Source organism: Rhineura floridana, chromosome 14 (assembly GCF_030035675.1).
Source record: "Rhineura floridana isolate rRhiFlo1 chromosome 14, rRhiFlo1.hap2, whole genome shotgun sequence".
NCBI lineage: Eukaryota > Metazoa > Chordata > Lepidosauria > Squamata > Rhineuridae > Rhineura > Rhineura floridana.
In genome coordinates this window covers 37957205-37979653 of record NC_084493.1, presented here as the reverse complement: position 1 = coordinate 37979653, position 22449 = coordinate 37957205, and the positions used below count along the sequence as shown (strand labels likewise).

Below are 22449 nucleotides of genomic sequence, written 5' to 3'. Positions count from 1 at the left end.
GCAGGCACTGGGCAGAGGGAAAGCCCCTTTCCTTTCCAAAAGGAAAACATTGTGAACAGTATCATTGTTTTTCAGGGTTTCTCCCAACTTTTTATTCTACAGCAGGCACATGTAGTTTCCCACCCAAATTTAAACCAAAGCTGTCCCTGGCCACATCCACACCAGACTTTATTTCACTTTAGACAGTCATGGCTTCCCCCAAAGAATCCTGGGAAGTGTAGTTAGTGAAGGGTGCTGAGAGTTGCACCTTATTCCCCTCACAGAGCTACAATTCCCAGAAATCTATGGGGAAAAGGGCTGACTGTTAAACCATTCTGGCCACTGGAGCTCTGTCAGGGGATTAGGAGTCTCTTAACAACTTTCAGCACCCTTCACAAACTACACTTCCCAGAATTCTTTGGGGGAAGCCATGACTATTTCAAGTGAAATCAAAGTCTGGCATGGGTATGACCCTGATTAGCCAAGCCAAGCAGCTGGGTGTCTGGCTTTTAGAACACTGACAGTTGGTCCTTACTGAGCATGCCTGAAGCTATAATAGACTTCAATGTTAAGTTTCTTAAATTAATTAAAAATCAGCCATGCATTTTTTTAACTTTTAAACTGCAGAAGATGAAGGTCAGAGTATGGGGCAAGGTCAGTAATAGGATTACAGGTACTCTCTGAATAAGGTTGATTTTTAGTTAATTTCAACAAATTATGAGAACTCTGAGAAAAAAGTCCAACAGGAGTCTGGATTTTTTCTCTTGTTTTACCCTTTGAACTCTCAATTCTCTCTGACTGTTTTGTGTATCGCCATGAAAATTTAGAGGGTTGTTAAGCAAGCATTTCTGAGTTCAGGACTATAAGTTTTGTAAGGTTTTGTTTTGAAATGAGCTTATTGGAAGCAGCAGAATGGCATGGGGCGTTTTCAATTTAACATTGCAAAATGCGAAAAATCCACACTGGCGACAGCATACAGCCACTCTTGTGGCTGGGTAATACTTATGCAAATTTGCACAATGCATACTGGTTGCAGATTAGTCACAGAATTTGGTTATTAGTACAAAGCCCTGGGCACAGCCGTTCAGCGACATCCATTAATAGTATCCAGAAGCAGCAAGGGCCTCCTGCCATTTGCCTTGTGTTGTAGTAAGTTACAAAACAAAGGGCAGAGCATTCCCTTTCTCTCAGGCAGGGTGTCAGATCGGTGACTCTTTGATCCAAGCCAGCAGGGGTCTTCTTACCTTTGGCATCTCCCCCCAGCTGTCAGGACAGTTTCCTTCTGACCTGGTTATACATTTCCCTGCTGTTGAGATGTGCAAACATCTTATCTGGAATTGTCCTTGGTGTCTGACCTAACCTACTGCTTTTCCCTGCTCTGTAACTTCACAAAAATCACTTTTTCCTGCCCAGTTTTCACCTCTCTGGCAAATTGAGACACTTGTGGGGTTCAGAGGGGCGCTGTATTTTGGTCCTCTGCTCTTTCCAGCCTCAGTTTTAAAACCTCTGCTGAACAAGGTCCTCAGAAGCTAGTTCCATTGCTCACTTTACATTTATATATTAAAGAAAATGTATACCCTGCTTTTCTTTAGAAAATCAAATCAAAGTGGCTTACAGGTAGTTCATCAAATGCATAAAGCACAATGAAAACCACTAAAATAGGTGTACATTAAAACCAAGAGGTGGGTAAAACAATTCACCATAAGAACAGGGAGACAGAACTTCAACCCACTTTAAAAACTTGGTGGAATGGAACCGCCTGAAGCTGGAGAGAGAGAGAGAGAGAGAGAGAGAGACCTTTCTCGGGAAAAAGGGTTACTCTTCTGTAATTTGACCGTGGGAAAATGAAGGAGGAATGTCACACGTTGGATTTTTGGAAGCCGCTTGTCCACCATGCAAGGGGCTTGTGGCCAAGCTGAGATTGGAACTCGGGTTTCTCAAGTCCAGCTATGTGTACCAACAGCAATTCCATCCCAGTGATCCCCCCGCCCCGGTTTTATCACAGTATTGTAAAAAAGCAACCACATTTTCTGTACCCATTTTGCAGTATGCTCAGAAACGAAGGTCAACACTAACAGATAAACTGCCACTTCTGTCCATCAGCAGGATTTCATATGACAAAATACACAACCTAATTTTGATCCATGCAAAACGGAAGTAAGTAAACCATCCAGTTCCTCCAGGGTTTTGGGTTGAACTGGAGGTGAGGGGTTCCGCGCTGTTGGATCTAGAAGAGACAACAACACCTGGAGTCATCAGATTAAGTCGGTGTTTCTTTGGGGGCACAGAGAGAAAGACACGGGACTCCATTTTCAAGGTTAATCATTAATGAGCTGCTAGTCCTCACTATGTATTGATGAGCAAAGGGGCCTATTTCTCTTCTTCCAGTGCTTTCATCACATGAAATTGGCCTCTCTTTTGTGTGAAAAAGGCAAAAAGATGAGAAGCATCCTGGGCCTCTCACTTCTGTTACTTTCTGGTGTCGTTGCTTCTCATGGGAATCCAAAGAGCAGGAAGAAAGGTAAGCTGTCAACCTTCTGGATTTTATCGCGTATTCGGGGACACCGTGCTGTGCTGTGCTGAGTGACAGGCAAAGGCTTTTGGAGGATTCAAGGGGCTTCACACAGACTTTCCTCTTTCAACAAGCCATTTAAGTTGGGACCTAGCCCAGTCTGCGTCTGTGTTGGAATTGCTTTTAATTTTAAACCCTTTTTAAAAGATACTTTTAAAGCTTTTTTAAAAAAAAGTTCTTAAAGTTGTCTTGTTTTAATGTATTTTAAGGTCTGTTTTTATGATGTTTTGATGTGTTCTTAGTGCTTTTGTTTGCTGCCCTGGACTCCTGCTGGGAGGAAGGGCGGGATATAAATCAAATAATAAATAAATAAATAAATAAATAGAAAGACATCAAGAAGCATATGTTCATTGAGAGACTGAGTTTTATATAACAAGGACTGAGCTTGAGTGAAAATCTAAAATGTTAAGAGAGGTGACCTCAAGTTAGCTGATCTCTGCCAGCCATTGGTGGATTGAGCCAGGCGCATTTGCTTGAAAAAGGTAGATCATGCTTGTGCTCTTGTGGCGGAAGGGATCAGGCCCAGGTTTCTGTCAGCAGAGATCTCTTTGCTTTTGAGCTGAATCGCACCTCCTTGTCTTGGCTCTCATTCTCAGCTGCCTTTTGTTCTTGTGAGCTGCTTGAGGTAACGCTGCAAAACATGGGCAAAATATTGGTGTGAGTAAGATCCTCATGAGGTGAGTAGGGCTGCAAGCACTATATTGGTTTAACCAGAAGATTAAGAAAACCACACTTTAGTTGATCTACCAGTGGAAGGAGGCCGCCTGAAAAGGATTGTTTGTTTTTTGCCAGCAACCCACTTGCAATATCTGAACAACCTATTAACACTATGGAGCCCCCATCTAGAAGCCCCCTTCCAGACTGTGGGTCACCTACTTAAATCAGCTGGTGGTGGACTCAGAACAGACCAAAGAAATGTTAAATCATGGAAGTCAGTTCTCCAAGATGTGGTGATGGCCACTTCCTTAGGTGGCTTTAAAATGAGATTAGATGGATGCAAGCTTGGAAGGTAGATCCCAGGAAATACCGGTTGCTGGCAACTGTGTGTATGGTAGTAAGCATGTTTTTCTTGGGGGATTCCAGCGGTATCTAGCTGGCCGCTCTGGGAAACAGCATGATAAGCAAGACTACCCTTCCCAATTCCCAACCTGATGCCCTCCAAATGTTGTTGGGCTCCAGCCTCACCCTCTCCGGCCATTGGCCATGCTGGCTGCTGGGAATTGGTGTCCATCAACATCTGAAACGCACCAGGTTGGGGAAGGCTGGTCTAGATGAACCTTCGGTCTAACCCAGCAGGATCTTGTGTTTGTAAAAGCTATTATTTGTGACCACTGAATGAAACTTTCATGTTAAGAGGTAGTCTGCCTTTAAATAAGTAGGGAGGAAGGGCGGGATATAAATCAAATAATAAATAAATAAATAAATACGAGCTGGTGGTGGAAAACAATTGGAGAAGACTTGCTTTCATGCCTTGCTTGTGGGCTTTCCAGACGAATCTGGCTAGCCACTATGGGAATCAAGCTAGATGCTGGATGTATGGACCTTGGTCTGATCCAACTGGCCTCCAGTGGACTCATGGAAACAGTAGTGGTGATCAAGGGTCAGTCCCTCAACAGTCTCTGGGCCTAGGTAAATGCCGAAGATGCCAGCCATTCATCAGCAAGGAACAAGTCCAAGGGTTACTGTCATTGAACCCAAATTTTTATTTGTTTGCAGCAGCCACATTTCACACCCCAGGTAAAGAACCTGCCAGAACATCACCTTTTAGAAGGCTACATTTGCATCCTCAATATGCCATTGCTCCAGACAAACAATGGAGGATGCTGATCTCTCTAGCTGGTTTCTCTCCCCAGGCGCTTTGCAATGCTGGAGTAGTTGCAGACCCTCTTCCCACTGTCCTGATTTACCTGGACAGGCCACCTTTTCTGGCCTTTGTCTCTCGCTCCCCACTGTCCTGAACTGAACAGCATGAGAAGATCCCTCACGCTAGGCCAGACTAGACGTCCATCTGGGTCAGGGTTGATCTTTCTTACTGGGAGCAGCTCTCTGAGAGCTCAGGCCAGGCACTGGCTGCTCCGTTGAGCTGGAGATGCCAAGGATTGATACCTGGGCCTTTCGGCATGGCAAGCAGATGCTGAGGTATGGCTCCTTCCCATATCTGGCCTTTTAATCAATGCTTGGGATGCACCAGCTTCTCTTCCACTGTGTTAGCAAAGGGACTTTTGCAAGAGGAGACGGAAGGTAGAGAGACACTCCCTGCTCTGCTGGTTCCAGTGCGTCTCCATCTCTCTCCTCTGCAAACGGGGGCACACGACGCTGGTAAAACCCGCCCCTTTTGACTGTAAAGCCGGGTGGGAGCAGGTTGAGTGCATTTTTTAAAAAATGTGCTTCAAAGAAATTCCCTCCCCAGGTGTGGCCAATGGAAAACCCCTTGCTGAAGGTGACTAGTGTGCTCACAGCCTGAGTTTGCTAACACACCCTGCTTCAGAAGCCACTGGGCGATGACAACAGGTGCAGGTTGCCAGTGTTTCAACAGAGCCCTGTAAGCTGTGTTTTTAGTGGCAATGTGGGCTGCAGCAATCAGCAGGTGATATTAAAAAATGTAAATGCACTGTCTTCAAGTCAATTCCAACTTATGGTGACCCTATTAGGGTTTTCATGAGGCTGAGAGGCAGTGACTGGCCCAAGGTCACCCAGTGAGCTTGATGGCTGTGTGGGGTTTCGAACCCTGGTCTCCCAGGTTGTAGTCCAACACCTTAACCACTACACCACACTGGCTCTCTAGTTGATATTAAGCCATGGTTAAAGGCACAGCAGCAAGGGCTGTTTGAAAAGCTGACATGTCCAGACGCCCACCAAGGCAGTAGCTGGGATAGTCAGAGGGGGGAACATTATCCTTGAGACCGATTCATTCTACTTTACTTTTTTACCAGATATTTGTATTTCACTTTGTTAGCTGCTTTGAAGGCTTATTGGTGGAACAGCAACCTACAAATATTAGTAAAAGTAAATTAAATGTAAAAATATTGGTAGGGGAATAGAGGTGTAAAAACACAGGAGGCTGAACCTTAGCAGAGCATGCTAGATGCCCCTTTGGCCAGCTCCAGCCAGCCAGTCCTTTATTCCACTCCTGTGCCAGCAACGGACTGCTCTCCCATGAGAGTTGGCAGAGAAATCCCTGTACACTCAGTCCTCAGATTGGAATGAGTCTGAAGCCTGAGCAGCAAGCCTTCTCTGAACAACTTCTGCTTCCCCTGGTATGTTTGGCTTTCAATTGTAGCAAAAAAATTGACAGTTACTGTTGTTGTTATGTGTCTGTAAGTTGATTACGACTTATGACCTCCAAGAGCATCAGTCGTGAACCACCCTGTTCAGACCTTGTAAGTTCAGGTCTGTGACTTCCTTTATGGAATCTATCCATCTCTTGTTTGGCTTTCCTCTTTTTCTACTCCCTTCTGTTTCCCCCAGCATTATTGTCTTTTCTAGTGAATCGTGTCTTCTCATGATGTGTCCAAAGTATGATAACCTCAGTTTCATCATTTTAACTTCTAGCGATAGTTCTGATTTAATTTGTTCTAACACCCAATTATTTGTCTTTTTCACAGTCCACGATATGCGCAAAGCTCTCCTCCAACACCCCATTTCATATGAGTTGATTTTTCTCCTATCTGCTTTTTTCACTGTCCAACTTTCACATCCATACATAGAGATCAGGAATACCATGGTCTGAATGATCCTGACTTTGGTGTTCAGTGATACACCAAATTCAGACAATTTCTATCACTGCACAAAACCCAGCCTACCTGTTCAAGTCTGCCAGTGGCTGGGACACACCTGGCAGAGCAATCCCTTCATTTCTCAAGGGGAGAAGTCACTCCTTTACAGATGAGCAATCAGCTTCTACTCGACTTGTTTTCATTAACATGTGAACAAAACCACCCTTCTTTCCCCTCCCCTTTTAGGAAAACAGGTCTGTATGGTTTCATAAGGACATCAGAAGAACCTGCTGGATCAGACCAGTGGCCCAGCTAGTCCAGCATCCTGTTCTCACAGTGCCCAGCCAGATGCCTGGGGGAAGCCAGCAAGCCAGATCTAAGCACAAGAATACTCTCCCGTCTTGCCGTTTCCAGCAACTGGTATTCGGAAATGCTTGCCATTTCTGCAAGGAGTTGGAAATTCCAGGGTGGGCTGGTTAGTTACAGTTTCCCATGTGAAGAGAGACTTCAGACAGGCACACGGAAAGCCTTTAATAAAGTAATAGCTACTTACTTGCAAATATATAAGCAACATCAGTCCTCTCAGAACCAACCACATGCGTTTGCAGTTTCCACTGAAGCTGCTTTTTGCCTGTCAATAGCAAAACCCAGTTCTTCTTTCCCTGCCTGGCATCCAGCTGTTCCGCCTTCGGCTACCAATGCACACAGACAGCATTCGCATTTCCAGCCGCGTCGTCTCTCCCTGGTAGGGATAAGCTACAGATTCTGGGGGCTCAGAGTAGCCACCACTAGCATCGAAGCACGCAATCAAGCAGCCCAGAAGCCAAGAGAGATGGTCACCTCCCTGCACAGCACAAGGCAATGGCATCCTGTCACACTCTTTTAATGAGACCTTTGGATGCTGCCCTTTGAGCTAGCTTGTATCCCTGACAGGCTTTGCTGAAGAGGCTTTGCTTAGCAGCAACAGTCGTTCTTCTGACAAATTCTGTACTTTCACAAGGGTTAATTGACATGATGTTGCTTGGTGCAATAGTCATAAAGATGCTGAATTCTTTTCTGGGGCGGAGGGAGGGGATTGCAAAGAAAAGCAAAAGTAAGGAAGACTTGGGGGTGAGGCGGGGGATGGGGGAGGTTGGCTGCATGACGACATTTCAGGAATTGATTTTAGGGTCAATTATTGATTGCTTCAGGGGCTGAAGGAAGGTTAGGGATTTGTTTCCACATTACTTTTACATACTGGAATAGTTTAAATAGAAAACAATTTAGCCTCAAAATATTATTTGGTAGGGCCTGGAAAACACAGACATATAAACCAGACTGCTAAGAATTATATGATGGCTTACGAAATTCTAAAACATTTGACATTCCTCCATGTTGCTGGTAAATAAATAGATCTCATTACCCGTCTCAGACATTGCACAGACAGAAATAGGAAGGGTGACTGACTCCCCCCTCACACATTGGGGGGGGCTCACTTACATTGTCTGTGCTGTTGTTTTTTACTTTTGCAGTAGCCTGTTCTTGGCTGATTTCAGAGTCAAGAGGAGGAATGTGCTTTTGGTCAAATATACACTAGGATGGTGTGTGTGTGTGTGTGTGTGTGTGTGTGTGTGCATGCGTGCCACCTGCCTCAGCCAGCGTGAGGGCAATAGAATTTCTTCTGCACATTTTTGTGTGCAATTTTGCCTAATATACTGCATTTTTGTATATTATTTTTGCTCATATGCATTTTTAAGCACACTTTACCCTAGTGTATGCACTTTTGCACACACTACTTGGCGAGAGAACTGCTCTGCAAAATCTAGAGTGTGAATTTTGAAGGAAGGTTTGTCTGCTGTTTCAGAAAGTGTGATTTAAATGTGAAGTGAATTCGGCCTCTCCCTATTCCTCCTCTGCTCCAAGTAAAGAGGTACAATTGGTGGCTCATAGGTAAGAAGTTGATATTGGCGTCTGACAGATGTGATGCTGACGCCCCTAGACTCTAGACGAGCAGAGTGAGGAAGCACTTGGCCCGCCAGGGGTTGTTGGACTCCAACTCCCATCAGCCCCTACCAGTACAGCCAATGGTCAGGGATTGTGGGAGTTTTATTGCCCCTGCTTGGGAGGGCCTCAGGTTGCCCATCCCTGATCTGGAGGCTGCTTTCATGCACTGCTATTGTTGTGTGTACCTCTCACCAGGTCACAATCCTCTGGGGAAGCAGAACTCCCCAGTTCACCCTACTGTAATTAACGAAGGAGAAGCAGGCAAGATCACAACCCACGCAAGTCCAGTCAAGTTGAACAGAACATAGAACTCTTGCACATATGCTACATCCAGCTATGTTATTCCTGGCTGGCAGAGAGCCAGCTGGCCTATTTACACGCTGCCCAATTATATTGGATGCTTCCCAGTTAAACTTTCATAGTTTTCCCCCAAAGAATCCTGGGAACTGCAAGTAGGCAAGGTTACCAAGTCTGTTAGAGATCTTTTTAAAATAGCTAAGGTGTTGGACTATGCCCTGAGAGACCAGGGTTCAAATCGCCACATAGCCATGAAGCTCACTGGGTGACCTTGGGCCAATCACTGCCTCTCAGCCTCATGAAAACCCTATTCATAGGGTTCCCATAAGTCAGAATTGACTTGAAGTACTAGTTCCCCTCGATTCAGCACTGGTTAGGCCTCATCTTGAATACCGCATCCAGTTCTGGTCTCCGCACTTCAAGAAGGATGCAGACAAACTGGAACGGGTTCAGAGGAGGGCAACGAGGATTATCAGGGGACTGGAAACAAAGCCCTATGAGGAGAGACTGAAAGAACTGGGCATGTTTAGCCTGGAGAAGAGAAGACCGAGGGGAGATATGATCGCACTCTTCAAGTACATGAAAGGTTGTCACATAGAGGAGGGCCAGGATCTCTTCTCGATCATCCCAGAGTGCAGGACGCGGAATAATGGGCTCAAGTTGTAGGAAGCCAGATTTCTACTGGACATCAGGAAAAACGTCCTAACTGTTAGAGCCATATGACAATGGAACCAATGACCTAAAGAGGTAGTGGGCTCTCTGACACTGGAGGCATTCAAGAGGCAGCTGGACAGCCATCTGTTGGGAATGCTTTGATTTGGATTCCTGCATTGAGCAGGGGGTTGGACTTGATGGCCTTGTAGGCCCCTTCCAACTCTACTATTCTATGATTCTATGAAAGCAATACATAAAAAACAGGCCCTGAATTGGAAGATGGGGAACCCTGGTCTAGTGGGTATCCCTGAATGCCCTCAGGCAGCACCGCAGCTGCGCTGAGGCTCCTCTACTGTTGTCCTGATTATCCAGTTGGATAATCCCCAAGTTCACATCTGGAAGGAAGCTCCTTAGAAGAGAAAGACCAATAAGCAGTGCCTGAAGCCTCCATGCAATCAAGATACAATGCTTCAGAGATTAAACTGATACCACCCTTTGCCTTGTGCAAGCAAAGGAATTCTTGCATGTACAAAACAATGCCGCCTTCAAAGTGGAGGGGAAGGTTTGTGTGGAAACCTTGCTGGCTCTGTATCCAATCGATCTGTTGAAGCAGCACAAACAGAGGCTGGTGCCACAAGCAGCCGTTCAAGAGGAAGTACGGCTGCCTACGTGGCTTTTGGTCATTCAGTAGCCACCTTTCAGGCTTCAGTCTCTGAATACCAAACACCCTCAAGATGATGTCTCTGGCAATAGCCTGCTGCATATCTGATGGAGTAATGGCACTTTGCTCATCTTCAGTGTGACACTCTGGAATCTGGATGGATGCAGAGAAGAGGGCGAGGGGGAGATCTCCTGGCAAGCCAGGTAAAAGGGTCACGCTCTGGCAGAGCTCCCACTCCTTCCAGAAGGAGAATTTCCCTGCGAATGGAGCCTTGTGAGTCAACTCTGACTGTCTCCCATTCTGCCGACAAGAGGGGCTGCCAGACAGGCATCTCCCAGGGACCATCTGTGCCAGGGTCAGGTGAGGCCATTGCAACACATTGTATGGTTCAGAAACTTCAGCGAGTGGAGAATGCAGCAGCTGGGATGTTACCTGGGACAAGGATGTGTGAACATACAACGCTGCCTCTGGCCCAGCAGCACCAGCTGCTCATTTGCTCCTGGGCCCAGTGCAGAGTTCTGTTTTTGACCTTTAAAGCCATACATGGGTCAGGATCCCACTACCTAAAGGGCCTCTTTTCCCCCATATGAACCTGCCCAGACCCAGTGACTGTCCTCTGTGGCCCTTCTCTGCATACCGCTTCTGAGTGGGGTCCAGAGAGCGGCAATGAGCAAGCAAGCCTTTTCTGTAGTAGCATCCCATCCACAGAATGCTCCCCCCAGGGAGGGCCGCCTGGTACCACCTTTGTCATTGTTTCAGCACTATGCAAAGATGTTTTCCTGGGCATTTGGCCAGCATCAGCTGTCAAGTGTTTGCCTTGTTTTGGCCTTCATCTTCGGTTGGATGGGGTAGTTATATTGGGGATGATTCTTGAATATGTTTTTAACATGCTTACGCAGTTTTTATTATTACATTTGCTATTTTGGTTGTAAATCACTTCAGGACATTTTGAAGTGGACAGTATTATGTACATTTAATAACCGTAACCTAACATTTGATGTCTGCTTTGAATGCCAGGGGTCTGCTCTGGAAAACAGGAAGCAAAAATAGATGAAAGCATCCCTGAGTCCTCCATAGGATGGGACATGGAGAGTGGAAGGAGGGGCTGGAATGGAGTGTCCCAAGCCCTCAGCAGCACATCCTGCACACTGCAGCATTTGTTTGCAAGGCCCCCACATCCCCCAATAGTTTCATTTCACTATGGTTTGTTCAGGAGGCATTATGGGGGCAATAACATTACACCAGTGTGGTGAAGTGGTTAGAGTGTTGGACTGCGACCTGGGAGATCAGGGTTCAAATCCCCACACAGCCATGAAGCTCACTGGGTGACCTTAGGCCAGTCACTGCTTCTCAGCCTCAGAGGGAGACAATGGGAAACCCCCTCTGAATACCGCTTACCATGAAAACCCTGTTCATAGGGTCGCCATAAGTCAGAATTGACTTGAAGGCAGTCCATTTCCATTTAACATTATGCCCAACTTGTCTCTGGCTTCATTTTAAATACATTTATGTGTCTTAAGGTTTCTTTGCAACTTGTACAAATAGCTTTCGCTCAGGGCTGTTTACCAGATAACACTATTATAGAAAGCACATCTAGAGGACAGAAAACAAATAAAAAATGCCAGCCAAAAGGAAACACAAGACAGGAATTCCACTCCCCCCCCTTTTTCCAGCTGATTCTTGTAGCCTTTGCTCTTTTAGGAAACATTTTGTGCTGAATCTGCAAAATAAATAAATGGTCAGGGAGCATTGACATGACATGGCTTCTTAAGCAGGATCCTCTTCTCTTCCTCCTTCAGCATTTCAGAAAGAGAGAGGAGGTTAAGCCGGGTCTCAGGAAATGCTTGGCACCCAGACAGCTCTGCCTGCAGCCATTTCTGACCAGCATAATTAACTTTTCCTGGCAGTCACTGGCAAGGGTGACAGAAGGATCCATCTCTCGGCACATGCCAAGGCCTCCTCATGAAGTTCACCCCTTTGGCAATGATGTTGCACAAACGATTTTCTGAGGGGTCCCAATGTGAAGAAGCAACTCTGTCCAACTGACAGCTTTTCCCCACCCCCCTCCAGATTTTACACACAGCAAAAGCTGGGGTAAGAGTCGCGCCAGAGCAATGGCCCTTCGGCTGGACTGATTGGACTTTTGTCCCCAGAAGCGGCTCAGCGATAGGGACAGCACAAAGGGAAGGTGTGCCGAAAGGGCAGAGGGACATAGAGCCTCAGGGAAGGAGGAGGAATGTAGACAGAATTACATTTCACCATTCAAAGGGCCCTCATACCAGCCAGTCATAACCCTGCGTTTGCACCTTGGGAAGAGTCTCTCTTTAGTACTAGAGAAACAAAGGAGTCCTATAACGAAACAGTGTAACAGTGTTGAGTGCTCCCATTCAGAGTTCTAGCCAGCCATACCATTTCCCAGGACACTCCATCCCATTCTTCCTCCCCCTGGTTTTATGTCCTCCTCCACCACCACCGCCCCAAAGAGCAAGGATGCTTCCATCTAGACCAGTGTTTATTGAGAGACTGGGACACCTCAATGCAGGCAAGGTTTTTTGCTGCACCCACACAATTTGTGGGCATCAAAATGTCAGCCCGTGTTCCCTCCCCATTTAATTCAGGTTTTCCCTTTCCACAGAAAATCGGAGTTGGTTTTTTTAACTCCTGTTGCTAACCATGTGTTTGTGATATCTGAACGACCCAGGCCACATTCACACCATGCATTGATTCTGCTGTTATTCCACTTTAAACTGTCATGGCTTCCCCCAAAGAATCCTGGGAAGTGTAATTTGAGAAGGGTGCTGAGAGTTGTTAGGAGACCCCTGTTCTCCTCCGAGCTACAATTCCCAGAGTTCCCTGGGAGCTGGAATTGATCATTAAACCACCCTGGGAACTGTGGCTGTCTAACTACATTTCCCAGGATTCTCTGGCAGAAGCAGCTGTGACTGTTTAAAGTGGAATAAATGCATGGTGTAAATTTGCAATGTGAAGCCCCCAAAGTCAGCATTCTGTGGCTACAGAGTATGCTCATCTTTCAGTGGGCTCCCCCTAATCAAGGTTTTTCCTAAAATAAATTTTTTTTACTTCTGCCAACCTCAGGGCTCCTCTGAGTCTGTTGACCCTTCCTTCCTTTTGTGTGGCTGAGGATGGTGTTGCTTTGGCTACATAAAGGGCAGTACTTAGAGAAATGAATTTGCTACCAGCAGGAAATAAATGGGCACAACCTGGCCCTTATGTGCACGAAGACCCAAGAGAAGGACTAGCCTGCGCCAGGGTCTCCAGCGCCTACCTGGTCTGCTGTGCTTACCTTTCAGCACCTGGTGCTTTCAACAAAGATGTCTGGGTGAACCAATGTGTTGATGAGATATTTATGGTGCAACAAAATAATGTTCTGTTGGCTAGACCGGGGGTAGGGGGAAGAGCTGTGGCCCTCCAAATATAGTTAGACTACAACTCCCCCATCATGCCTGGCCGTTGGCCATGATGGGAGCTGGAATCCAGCAACATCTGGGGAGCCGCAAGTCCCTCCCCTTCATTGTTTCAGAGGACCCTCCTACCAAGAGCTACTGGGGCATTATTGGTTAAGTTTCGAAAGGTTTAGTCCACCATCTTGATGGCATCTTAAGAGGTGTCCAAATGCATAGCAACTTTCCAAAATGTATAGTACAGACATAAGAAGAGCCTGCTGAATCCGGCCAATGGCCCAGCTAGTCCAGCAACTGTTCTCACAGTGGCCAGCCAGATGACTCTCGGAAGCCCGCAAGCAGGACCTCAGCACAAGCGCTTTCTCCCCTCCTGTGGCTTCCAGCAATTGGTATTCGCAGTGGAGGCAGTGCATAGCCATTGTGGCTAGTAGCCATTGATAGTCTTATCCTCCATGAATGTGTCTAATCCTCTTTTAAAGCCATCAAAGTTGGCGGCCATCAAGGCCTCTTATGGAGTAAATTCCAGAGTTTAACTACCTGCTGTGTGAAGAGGTACTTTCTTTTGTCTGTCCTGAACCGTCCAACATTCAGTGTGACATTCCAGGGGGTCCCCTCAGGTACTAAAGCCCCAGTCACAGAAATATCAGCTTCTCACCAAAGTTCTCACTAGCACAGTTTCTGGGGCAGTGCAGTCCAAACAAACCAAGGTCAACCACAAGGAATCTATACTGGTCAAAACATAATCCAGAAGCAAGGTCAGGAACAGTCCAAGGTCTATATCACAGGGTATCCCACAAGGTACAACACAGCAAGGAGAAATAACTGGAACAAGGAGCCAGACACTGTGTTGTTTCCAGAAACTGGAAGGTTCAAGAAGGCAGGCTTCTGAACCACACCCTAACCACAGCTGCAGTTGCAGTGAAGGAGTGTCAGGGATTGTTGACTGATGAGTAGACTACCGACTCTGGATCTGTGGACACAAGGGATGAGTGAGAATTTCAATTCAGTTCGCATTTCCAGCAGAATTTATCAAATTTGCAATTTCTGAAACAATATGAGAATTGAAACAGCCATCCTTCGAAATTTGCATTTATTAGAATTTTGGGATGCAGTTTGCCAACTAAACAACATTTACAAAAATGTATGAAAAAATGGACATGGACTGCCTTCAAATCGATTCCGACTTATGGCGACCCTCTGAACAGGGTTTTCATGGTAAGCGGTATTCAGAGGGGGTTTACCATTGCCTCCCTCTGAGGCTGAGAGGCAGTGACTGGCCCAAGGTTACCCGGTGAGCTTCATGGGCCTGGGTGGGGATTCGAACCCTGGTCTCCCAGGTCGTAGCCCAACACTCTAACCTAATTAGGAGAAAGTGTGCATGAAAATGAATATATGAGTGAAAATAATATGCAAAAAGGCATGAAATGATGAGAAATGGCTGCAAAAATGTGTTTATTTAGAGAAATTTGCACTAATATGGTAGAGAATTTTCATGAGGATTAAAAAACTAAATCCATAGACTGCTGTAGAAATGTAGAGAACTGAATTTAACATTGGAAGAATGTGAAACTGAGAGAACGGGAGCAGACCGCTCGTCCCCTCCCTAGCGGACACATAGTATGCTGTTACTCTTCAGCCTGGACCAAAGTTTCGAACACAGGGTGAGGAGGGCCCCAATTCCTTCTCTTTCATTTCCAAGGGTTCTTCCTAAGGAATCAACCCATCCGGCCCCTCAAGGGCTCATTGTCATTGGCTTCAGGGAGGCCTGCCTGCTCTTCAAGGTCCCTGACCTGTGAAGAGTTCAGTTCATCCTCTGAGGATTCAGGGGCTGGCCCAAGTCAGGACTAGGCATAACATTCAGCTTCATCGGATGTCTGTGAGTTCTAATGTTAGGAGAGAGGGAGGAACACTTTTCTCTGCCCACTCTCTCCATGCCATGCATAATTTTATACACCTCTATTGTGTTTCCTCTGACTTGCCCTTTCTCTACACTAAGAAGCCCCAAATTTGGAATTTTTCCTCATAGGGGAGTCGCTCCATCCCCTCGATCCTTTTGGTTTCCCTTTTCTGAACCTTTTCCAACTCTACAATATCCTTTTTGAGGTGAGACGACCAGAACTGTATACAGTATTCCATAGATTTGTATAGCAGGGGCAGCCTAGCTCAGTCCTAGTTCTCCACAAACACGAGACGCAAAAAGGAACTTCTTGCTTTCTTCCATGCCTGGGTCTTGTGATGCAAAAGGCACGGGGCCCTGTTTCTTTACCATCTCGCATGCCTTTCTCGGAATGTGCCAAATGTTGAAACTTTTTTGCAGACCCATGGCTCAGATACAGTTAACTGAATAGCATTAAGGTGCATTGACATACATTGTATGTCTTTTTAAAAAACTATAAACAGGTCTTTCTGTACTTTATTCATCTCATTAAAACTCTGATTATAGTAGCTGACTAATAACTCTATGGGAGTACCAGGAAATAACAGGCAGAGAGAACTCTCCTGAGCAGTAGCCTAAGCCTGCTTTTATGATTAATGTCACCTTTGGAACATGTCCCCAGCTACATTTGAATAGAATCAAAGGACTTTTCAATATGTGCTTATTCTAGCTGCAGCCTCAGGGACTCAGGTTACAGCCAGATGACGACTGGCTTGTTTCCATAAAATGTTTTGTAGTGTGCAACTGTGCTGAGATTGAAAAGGTGAGGTTCCCCAGAACCTGACATGGGTCAAACCTTCACCCGCCCTCCCCTTCCTCTTTCTCCTCCTCCTCCTCTTGCATGGACACATAGAATGAATGGAGCTGAGCTGAATTCACCATTTCCCACCACCAGTCCTGGGCAATGAACCAGTCCTGGGCAAAAATATAGTTTCTGCTTAATAAGATAACCCTTTGGACATGTTCTCAGCCTGATGGAAAGGTCCCCCTTAGCAAAACGGTTCCCCCTTCTTTTTCCTCCCGCAGGAAAATGCCATCCTCCAGTTTCTAAACAGTTTGGGGCATAAGAACCTCAAAGTGTTGCAGAATGTGCAGTGTGCAGAGAACCAAGGAGAAGGGACGCCGTTCGCTCCCCTCCTGTGTGTCTGTCCATCGCACCATTTCAGACTTGTGTCCCTCGTTAGTACCACCCTATGCAGTAAGCAGAGTTGGGTGGCAAAGTTTCCCCGAAAGGTCCTCCTTCAGGCTGTGAGTGGGGCTATCGTGCTAGGATGCTCCTCAAGAGTAAGAAAACAGCCTGTCAGGAAGACGCTGAGCCCAGTGCTACTCTCCCTGCCATGCTAGATTTCTATGCACAGGGGAAGTTCTCTTCTGCTTCCGCTTCTGTTTCTGGAACACTCAACTACGCCACTCTCCCACCCCCCACAGCCTGCAAGCCTGAAGCGGTTGAATCCAGGCATACTTTTAACACTTGATTCAGCTGATTCTATAAACTGGACTTAACCTTTGGGTAAGGAGAGGTGATGGGGACCCCCAGAGGTCACACTTTAATGTTTAACTATGTGCTTGCTATTCGTCCTTTCCAAAGGTTATTCCATTAAGGGCCCCAGGAAGAAAGACGTTGGTTCACTGCGTTATCATTTTTTTAAAAGAGGCTCTGATGCAAGTAGATTCCAAACCCTTTAAAATTCATTCATATTAATTACACTTTGCCTGCATAGAGCTCTTTATTGCAGCCTGCCACATGCTCTCACTGTAACCCTGACAACAAGCCTGTAAGTCTGGTAAGCAATGTTTTTGGCCCCCATGTCGCATGTAGGGGCCTGGATTTCATCCACACAGGTATTGTATTTCATATATGGGGGAGGAGAGACAGAGAGAGTTTGTATGAATAAAATTCAGCATTTTTGTGCCTCAAGCACTACCTATTCTTTGACTGTGGTGGAAACGTATGTGCTAGATTTTATATAGTCCCTTTTGTAACACCTGGAGAGAGAAGTTTCTCTCTGCACTGTTGGCCCTTTACAGGGCCTGATCTAATGATGCAATAATGCAGCCTCCCACAACCTGGTGTCCTCCAGATGTTTTGGACTACAACTCCCATCAGCCCCAGCCAGCATAGGTGGATGATGCTGGGGCTGATGGGGGTTGCAGCCCAGAGGGCAGCAGCCAGGTTGCAGAAGGCTGGAATCATCTCTATTGTCAGAGAAGGATGCTTATCATCCCCTCCAACAGTCCCAATTTTCTGGGCCCTATTAAGTCTCTGTTTTGTCCCTGTTTATGCCTTTTGGGGGTTACCTCTGCTTGCACTTCCCTTCTAATGCATGACTTCCAGTTGAGGTACCTTTCACACCTCCTTCCAAGTAGAAATTAAGTCTTATAGGAATTTATCCAGCTAGTTTACTGATTGTAATTCACTTTGGGTTCACTTTTGCGAAGAAAAGTGACTAACAAATAAAATTAAATAAATAAATAAATAAATAAATAATAAGCTGCCCCATGGTGCGCTGCCTAGCACTCCCTTCTTCAGAAGCCAGAGCAAGGCCAGCTATTGCAGAATGAACGTGCGATGAGGGGGCCACCCCAGAGTCCCAGTTTGCTCCAGGGGAACAGCCCCACCCATCTCTTTGGAGAAGGGACATGGCCGTGTGGTGGGAGAGCACATATTTGACGTGCAAAAGGTCACAGGTTCAGTCTTGGGTCTCCAGTAGGGTGGTCATGGGTTGTATTCCTACTCAGAGCAGACCCACTGAAATTAATGCACCAAAGTTAGTCATATCTATTAACTTCAATGGGTCTACTCTGAGTAGAACTAATGCTGAATACCACCCCAGGTGAGATGGGTTGCATTTCTATTTAAATTACCTCATGCCGATGGGATGCGTTACTTATACTGGCTTACCGTCCCAAAATACAGGAGGGCTTTTACTTTGGCTCGCTTTGATGCCCTCCCGTCAAGACTTCTCGAGGGTAGGTTTGATAAGACCCCAAGAAACTTCAGGTACTGCCCATGTAACGTACACGAGATTGAGACCGTCTCGCATGTCCTATTTTACTGTAAATTTTATGATTGTCTCAGAAACGATCTTTTATCTCCTATTCTTTTATCCTTTCCAGGTCGGTCTAAAAATACACTTTGTTCTTCATCAGGGCTCCAATGAATCTGTTACCTTATGTGTAGGCAAATTTTTAACTCAGGCCATGCAGATAAGGAAGAACTTGGTTAAGCCTAAGTCTTGATTTTATGCATTGTTGCTGTTATGTTTTATTCGTTCGATTGCGGAGATCTGTGGACTATGCAATAAAGAATTTGATGTTGATATTTAAATTATAGCAATTATTTCTAAATTAACATTAATACATATAAATTAACATATGCAAATTAAGCTTTCCCTTAGTTTTCCGCAATGTGTAAGTGGACACCCCAATATCTAGGTACAACTGGCAAAGGCCCTCACCAGGAAGCCCAGAGAGCTGCTGCCTATCAGTACAGACCATGGTTCTTCAACCTCGGGTTCCCAGATGTTTGTGGGACTACAACTCCCATCATCCTTGGCCATTGGCTAAACTAGCAGAGGTTGATGGGAGTTGTCATCCGACAACACAGAATCCTAGAATCATGGAGGTGGAAGGGGCCTCTAAGGCCATCGACTCCAACTCCTTCTGCGTTGTAAGGCACCTTTCCTGTAGCTGTTCCTAACTGTAGCTGAGAGCAGCACATGTAATTAAGCAGGTCTTCTCCCTGTTGGGCCTGAGCTTGTAGTCAGTCCAGAAAAGACACCTCAAACAGCCTCCTTCTCCCCACCCCCCACATCACACCCTGGATGCTTTGCATTTTCCCTCAGCAAAGGATGCTCTTAAAATGTTGGGCTCCAGTCTGGGTTGTTTGCAGCAGCTGGTTAGGGCAACAGTCACCACCCCTGACCCCCAACCCCGCTTGTGTTGGTAGCCTCTGAGGTCACTCAGTTCTCCTGACTATGGGCCAGTCTGGAGGTCGAGTCATGAAGATTTGTGATAAGATCTCCCACATTTTAAAAAAATTGTGCCAAGGCCACAACACAGGGCGTGGAGGGACAGCAGAATCATAGAATCACAGAATTGTAGAGTTGGAAGGGACCTATAAGGCCACTGAGTCCAACCTCCTGCTCAATCAGGAATCCAGATTAAAGCATCCCAGACAGGTGGCTGTCCAGCTACCTCTTGAAGGCCTCCAGTGTTGGAGAGCTCACCACATCCCTAGGTCACTGGTTCCATTGTCATACCGCCCTAATAGTTGAGATGTTTTTCCTGATGTCCAATTGAAATCTGGCTTCCTGCAACTTGAGCCCATTATTCCATGCCCTGCACTCTGTAATGATTAAGAAGAGATCTTGAACCTCCTCTGTGTGGCAACCTTTCATGTACTTGAGGGGTACTATCCTATCTCCCCTCAGTCTTCCCTTCTCAAGGCTAAACATGCCCAGTTCTTTCAGTCTCTCCTCATAGGGCTTTGTTTCCAGCCCCCTGATCATCCTTGTTGACAACTGGGGACCCAAAGTTGAAGACCAATGGTTTAGACAGGCCAGTGGCCTAACTAGGTCTAGGTCCCCCTCCCTAGCAAGAGTCCCCCAGGTTCAATTGCCTCAAATGCTGCTTAAATAATACCCCGCCAAAAAATGATAATTTGGTACAAGCAGCATGCCCACTCTGCATCTCCCCTCTCTTGCCTTGATGAAATCATCTTTTTAAAAATCAACACTGTGTTCACCTCCAAAAATCATGGATGGCACATAAAGCTGGAGGATATTTGCATTCTTCAGGCTAGCAACATACAGTTTCTATCAAGGAAAAACCTGGGGGAGATAAATATAAATATGTACCAATGGGAATTATGGGACCGATTCACACTTCCCCACCATGGCATGAGAGACACTTCCTCAAGGTGTGATCACACACTGCTCTGACAATCTGTGTGAAGGAGCCATCGGAGGGGGGAGATGATTCAGGTACACAGGAGGGGGCAAGGGCTTGTTCTCTGCTGTCGTCCCAGAAGGCGGGACAGTTTGATCTAATGGGCTCAAGTGACAGGAGGCGAGATGTTGGCTGAACATTAAAAAATGGAGAGAGCAGCTTAGAAATAGAACCAATTGCTTAGAAAGTTGTGGGGGGCTCTCCTTGGTTGCAGGCCTTCAAGCAGGGGCTGGGTGGCTGTCCAGTGGGACTGCTGTCACGCTCTGGATTTACCAAATGGAGGAACTGGCTGGACTGCATGGCCTACAAGGCCCCCCTTTCCAACTTGATGATTTATGTATTTAAAATATTTCTTAACCGCCCTTCATCAAAAGATTTCAGGGTGGCATACAAAAGTGAGAAAAAACCTAATTCACACAAGATATAAATACAAATAACAGAATACATCAAGAGAAGGAACAAATAAAAAAAAACCCCAAAGCTGAAAAAACAGAATAAAACTGCATCCAAATATAACTTACAATCTGAAAGGCCTGGGCAAATAGGAAGAACTTCACATGGCCCTGAAAAGCTTGCAGCGTTGATGCCAGATGTGCCTCTTTTGGGATGGCATTCCAAAGTCAAAGTGCCACCAAAGAAAGGCCCTTCCTCTTGGTGAAAGAAGCACTTCCACTCAAGTGAGATCACTGTCTTCGCCTGAGCCTGCAGCAAAGCGTTTCTATTGGCCACACCTGGAAGACAAAGGGGTCAATCTGTCTATCAGTTGCAGAACCTCCCTGAAACTGAATTTCAAAAAACACACTGGAGCTACCATTGTGTGCCCCTGTTCTGAGAAAAGAGAGGTAGAGATGCACTGGAACTGACACAACAGTAAGTGTGTCTCTCACTGATTTGCTTCTTTGGAAAGTGGGCCACCTGGTCCAAGATGCGTTGTATGCTGCCCAATTAAGCTTCATTTCCCCCCTTATTCAACTATTGGGATTTTGAAAAACCATAGCTATACTTTCTTCTCTTTTTGAAAGATGCAGATGAAATCTGAGGACCTTATAGCTACTTCAGAGTGAATAAGCATGCCAAATTACAGACAAGTAGATCTGGGGGATTTTGTGCTAGATATGTTTAAAGCTGATTTGATGGGGAAGAACTAAAAGGGATTTGCTTTCTGGGTAAAATCATTTCCTCTGACTATAAAACTTGACTCATCAATTGCAACAGAACTCTCCCTTCCGCCTCTCCCCATTCGGGCATTTGGTCCCCTTTTTCACATCACCCCACTTTGGCATTGTTCCTTATACAGGAAGCTTGCTTTCATTTTTAGCAGAAAATTGTCTGTAGATTTGTTTGTGTCTGGATAACTGAGGCACCACAAAGCACCTCGGAGTAGCTGTTTCAAATCATACCTCTTTGTACAGATCCCATTTCACCCCTGAAAAACCAGGGCATTTTTTAAGGAAGAGTTACTGGGTGCCAATTTTCATTCAAATGGCTTGCACTGACATTTGGATTGAGGCGAAAGTGGTTCAAACTAAAAAAACAAAATGGAGTGAATATAGCCCTACAAATGCATTTACACAAGTTACTACCCTAGAAAAATTCTTACTAGCCTGCTCACCCACTAGTAAATACATGAATTAAAACTAAAAACTGTTGCATATGATCCACACGCTGCTATAGCAGAATTCTTACCAAAAGAAAGAATGAAGATGGAGAACCAGACATCACAATGTGCAGGGACAGAGATTTTGTTAAGAGGCTTTTCAGAAAGACTGAAACCTTAAGAATTATTGTGTAACATGCCTCTATGTTCTACTATTTCTATTCAATTTCATTAAAATTGCATACCTCTAGTCATTGTTTCAATTGCTTCCAATCTGAATTTGTTTTCTTGGTTCATCGATTAAATTTTACGTGTCCATTTGTGTCCATTGGGTGTCCAAAAACTAGGACTCGGTGTCCATTTGGACACACAAGTATTACTTTAAAAATGCCTTGTGACAAGCCCCAAATTCCTCTGAGGCACCCCGCTTAGGGATTCGTCCAAATGCAATGCTCTCCCTTAGTTATCACATCAGAAGAAGATAGAATCAGCCCTCAATCTTGGCTGGTGTAAAGAACTGCTGACCACTGCCCCATGTGGCAAGCAGTGTCACTACAGATGTTTAGTACTTTCCAGACTGACTCCATCCAAGCCATCTTAGGCCATTCCAATCTGGGTTCAGGCCTGGTTATGGGAGTGAATCGGCCTAGGTTGCCCTGATGGATGACCTTTATTGGGAGAA

The 22449-nt window shown here is 45.7% G+C and overlaps 1 protein-coding gene and 1 long non-coding RNA gene across 4 annotated transcripts in view; one reads left to right on the top strand and one right to left on the bottom strand.

The window, feature by feature from the left end:
* The first annotated feature begins 2225 nt into the window (after window positions 1-2225).
* LIPC (lipase C, hepatic type) overlaps window positions 2226-22449 on the top strand; it is a 67764-nt gene continuing 47540 nt past the window's right edge. Inside the window, exon 1 of one of the 3 annotated variants that reach the window (XM_061595000.1) lies at window positions 2226-2500. In XM_061595000.1, the coding sequence (XP_061450984.1) occupies window positions 2380-2500 (121 nt within the window). In that variant the 5' untranslated portion in view covers window positions 2226-2379. The remainder of the gene's footprint in view (window positions 2501-22449) is intronic. The other 2 variants (XM_061595001.1, XM_061594999.1) reach the window with 2 other exon arrangements.
* On the bottom strand, window positions 2898-7220 carry LOC133369635 (uncharacterized). Its single transcript, XR_009758938.1, has 2 exons — window positions 6821-7220; window positions 2898-3182 (listed from the first exon to the last, which is right to left on the bottom strand). It is a non-coding gene; the product is annotated as an uncharacterized LOC133369635 (long non-coding RNA).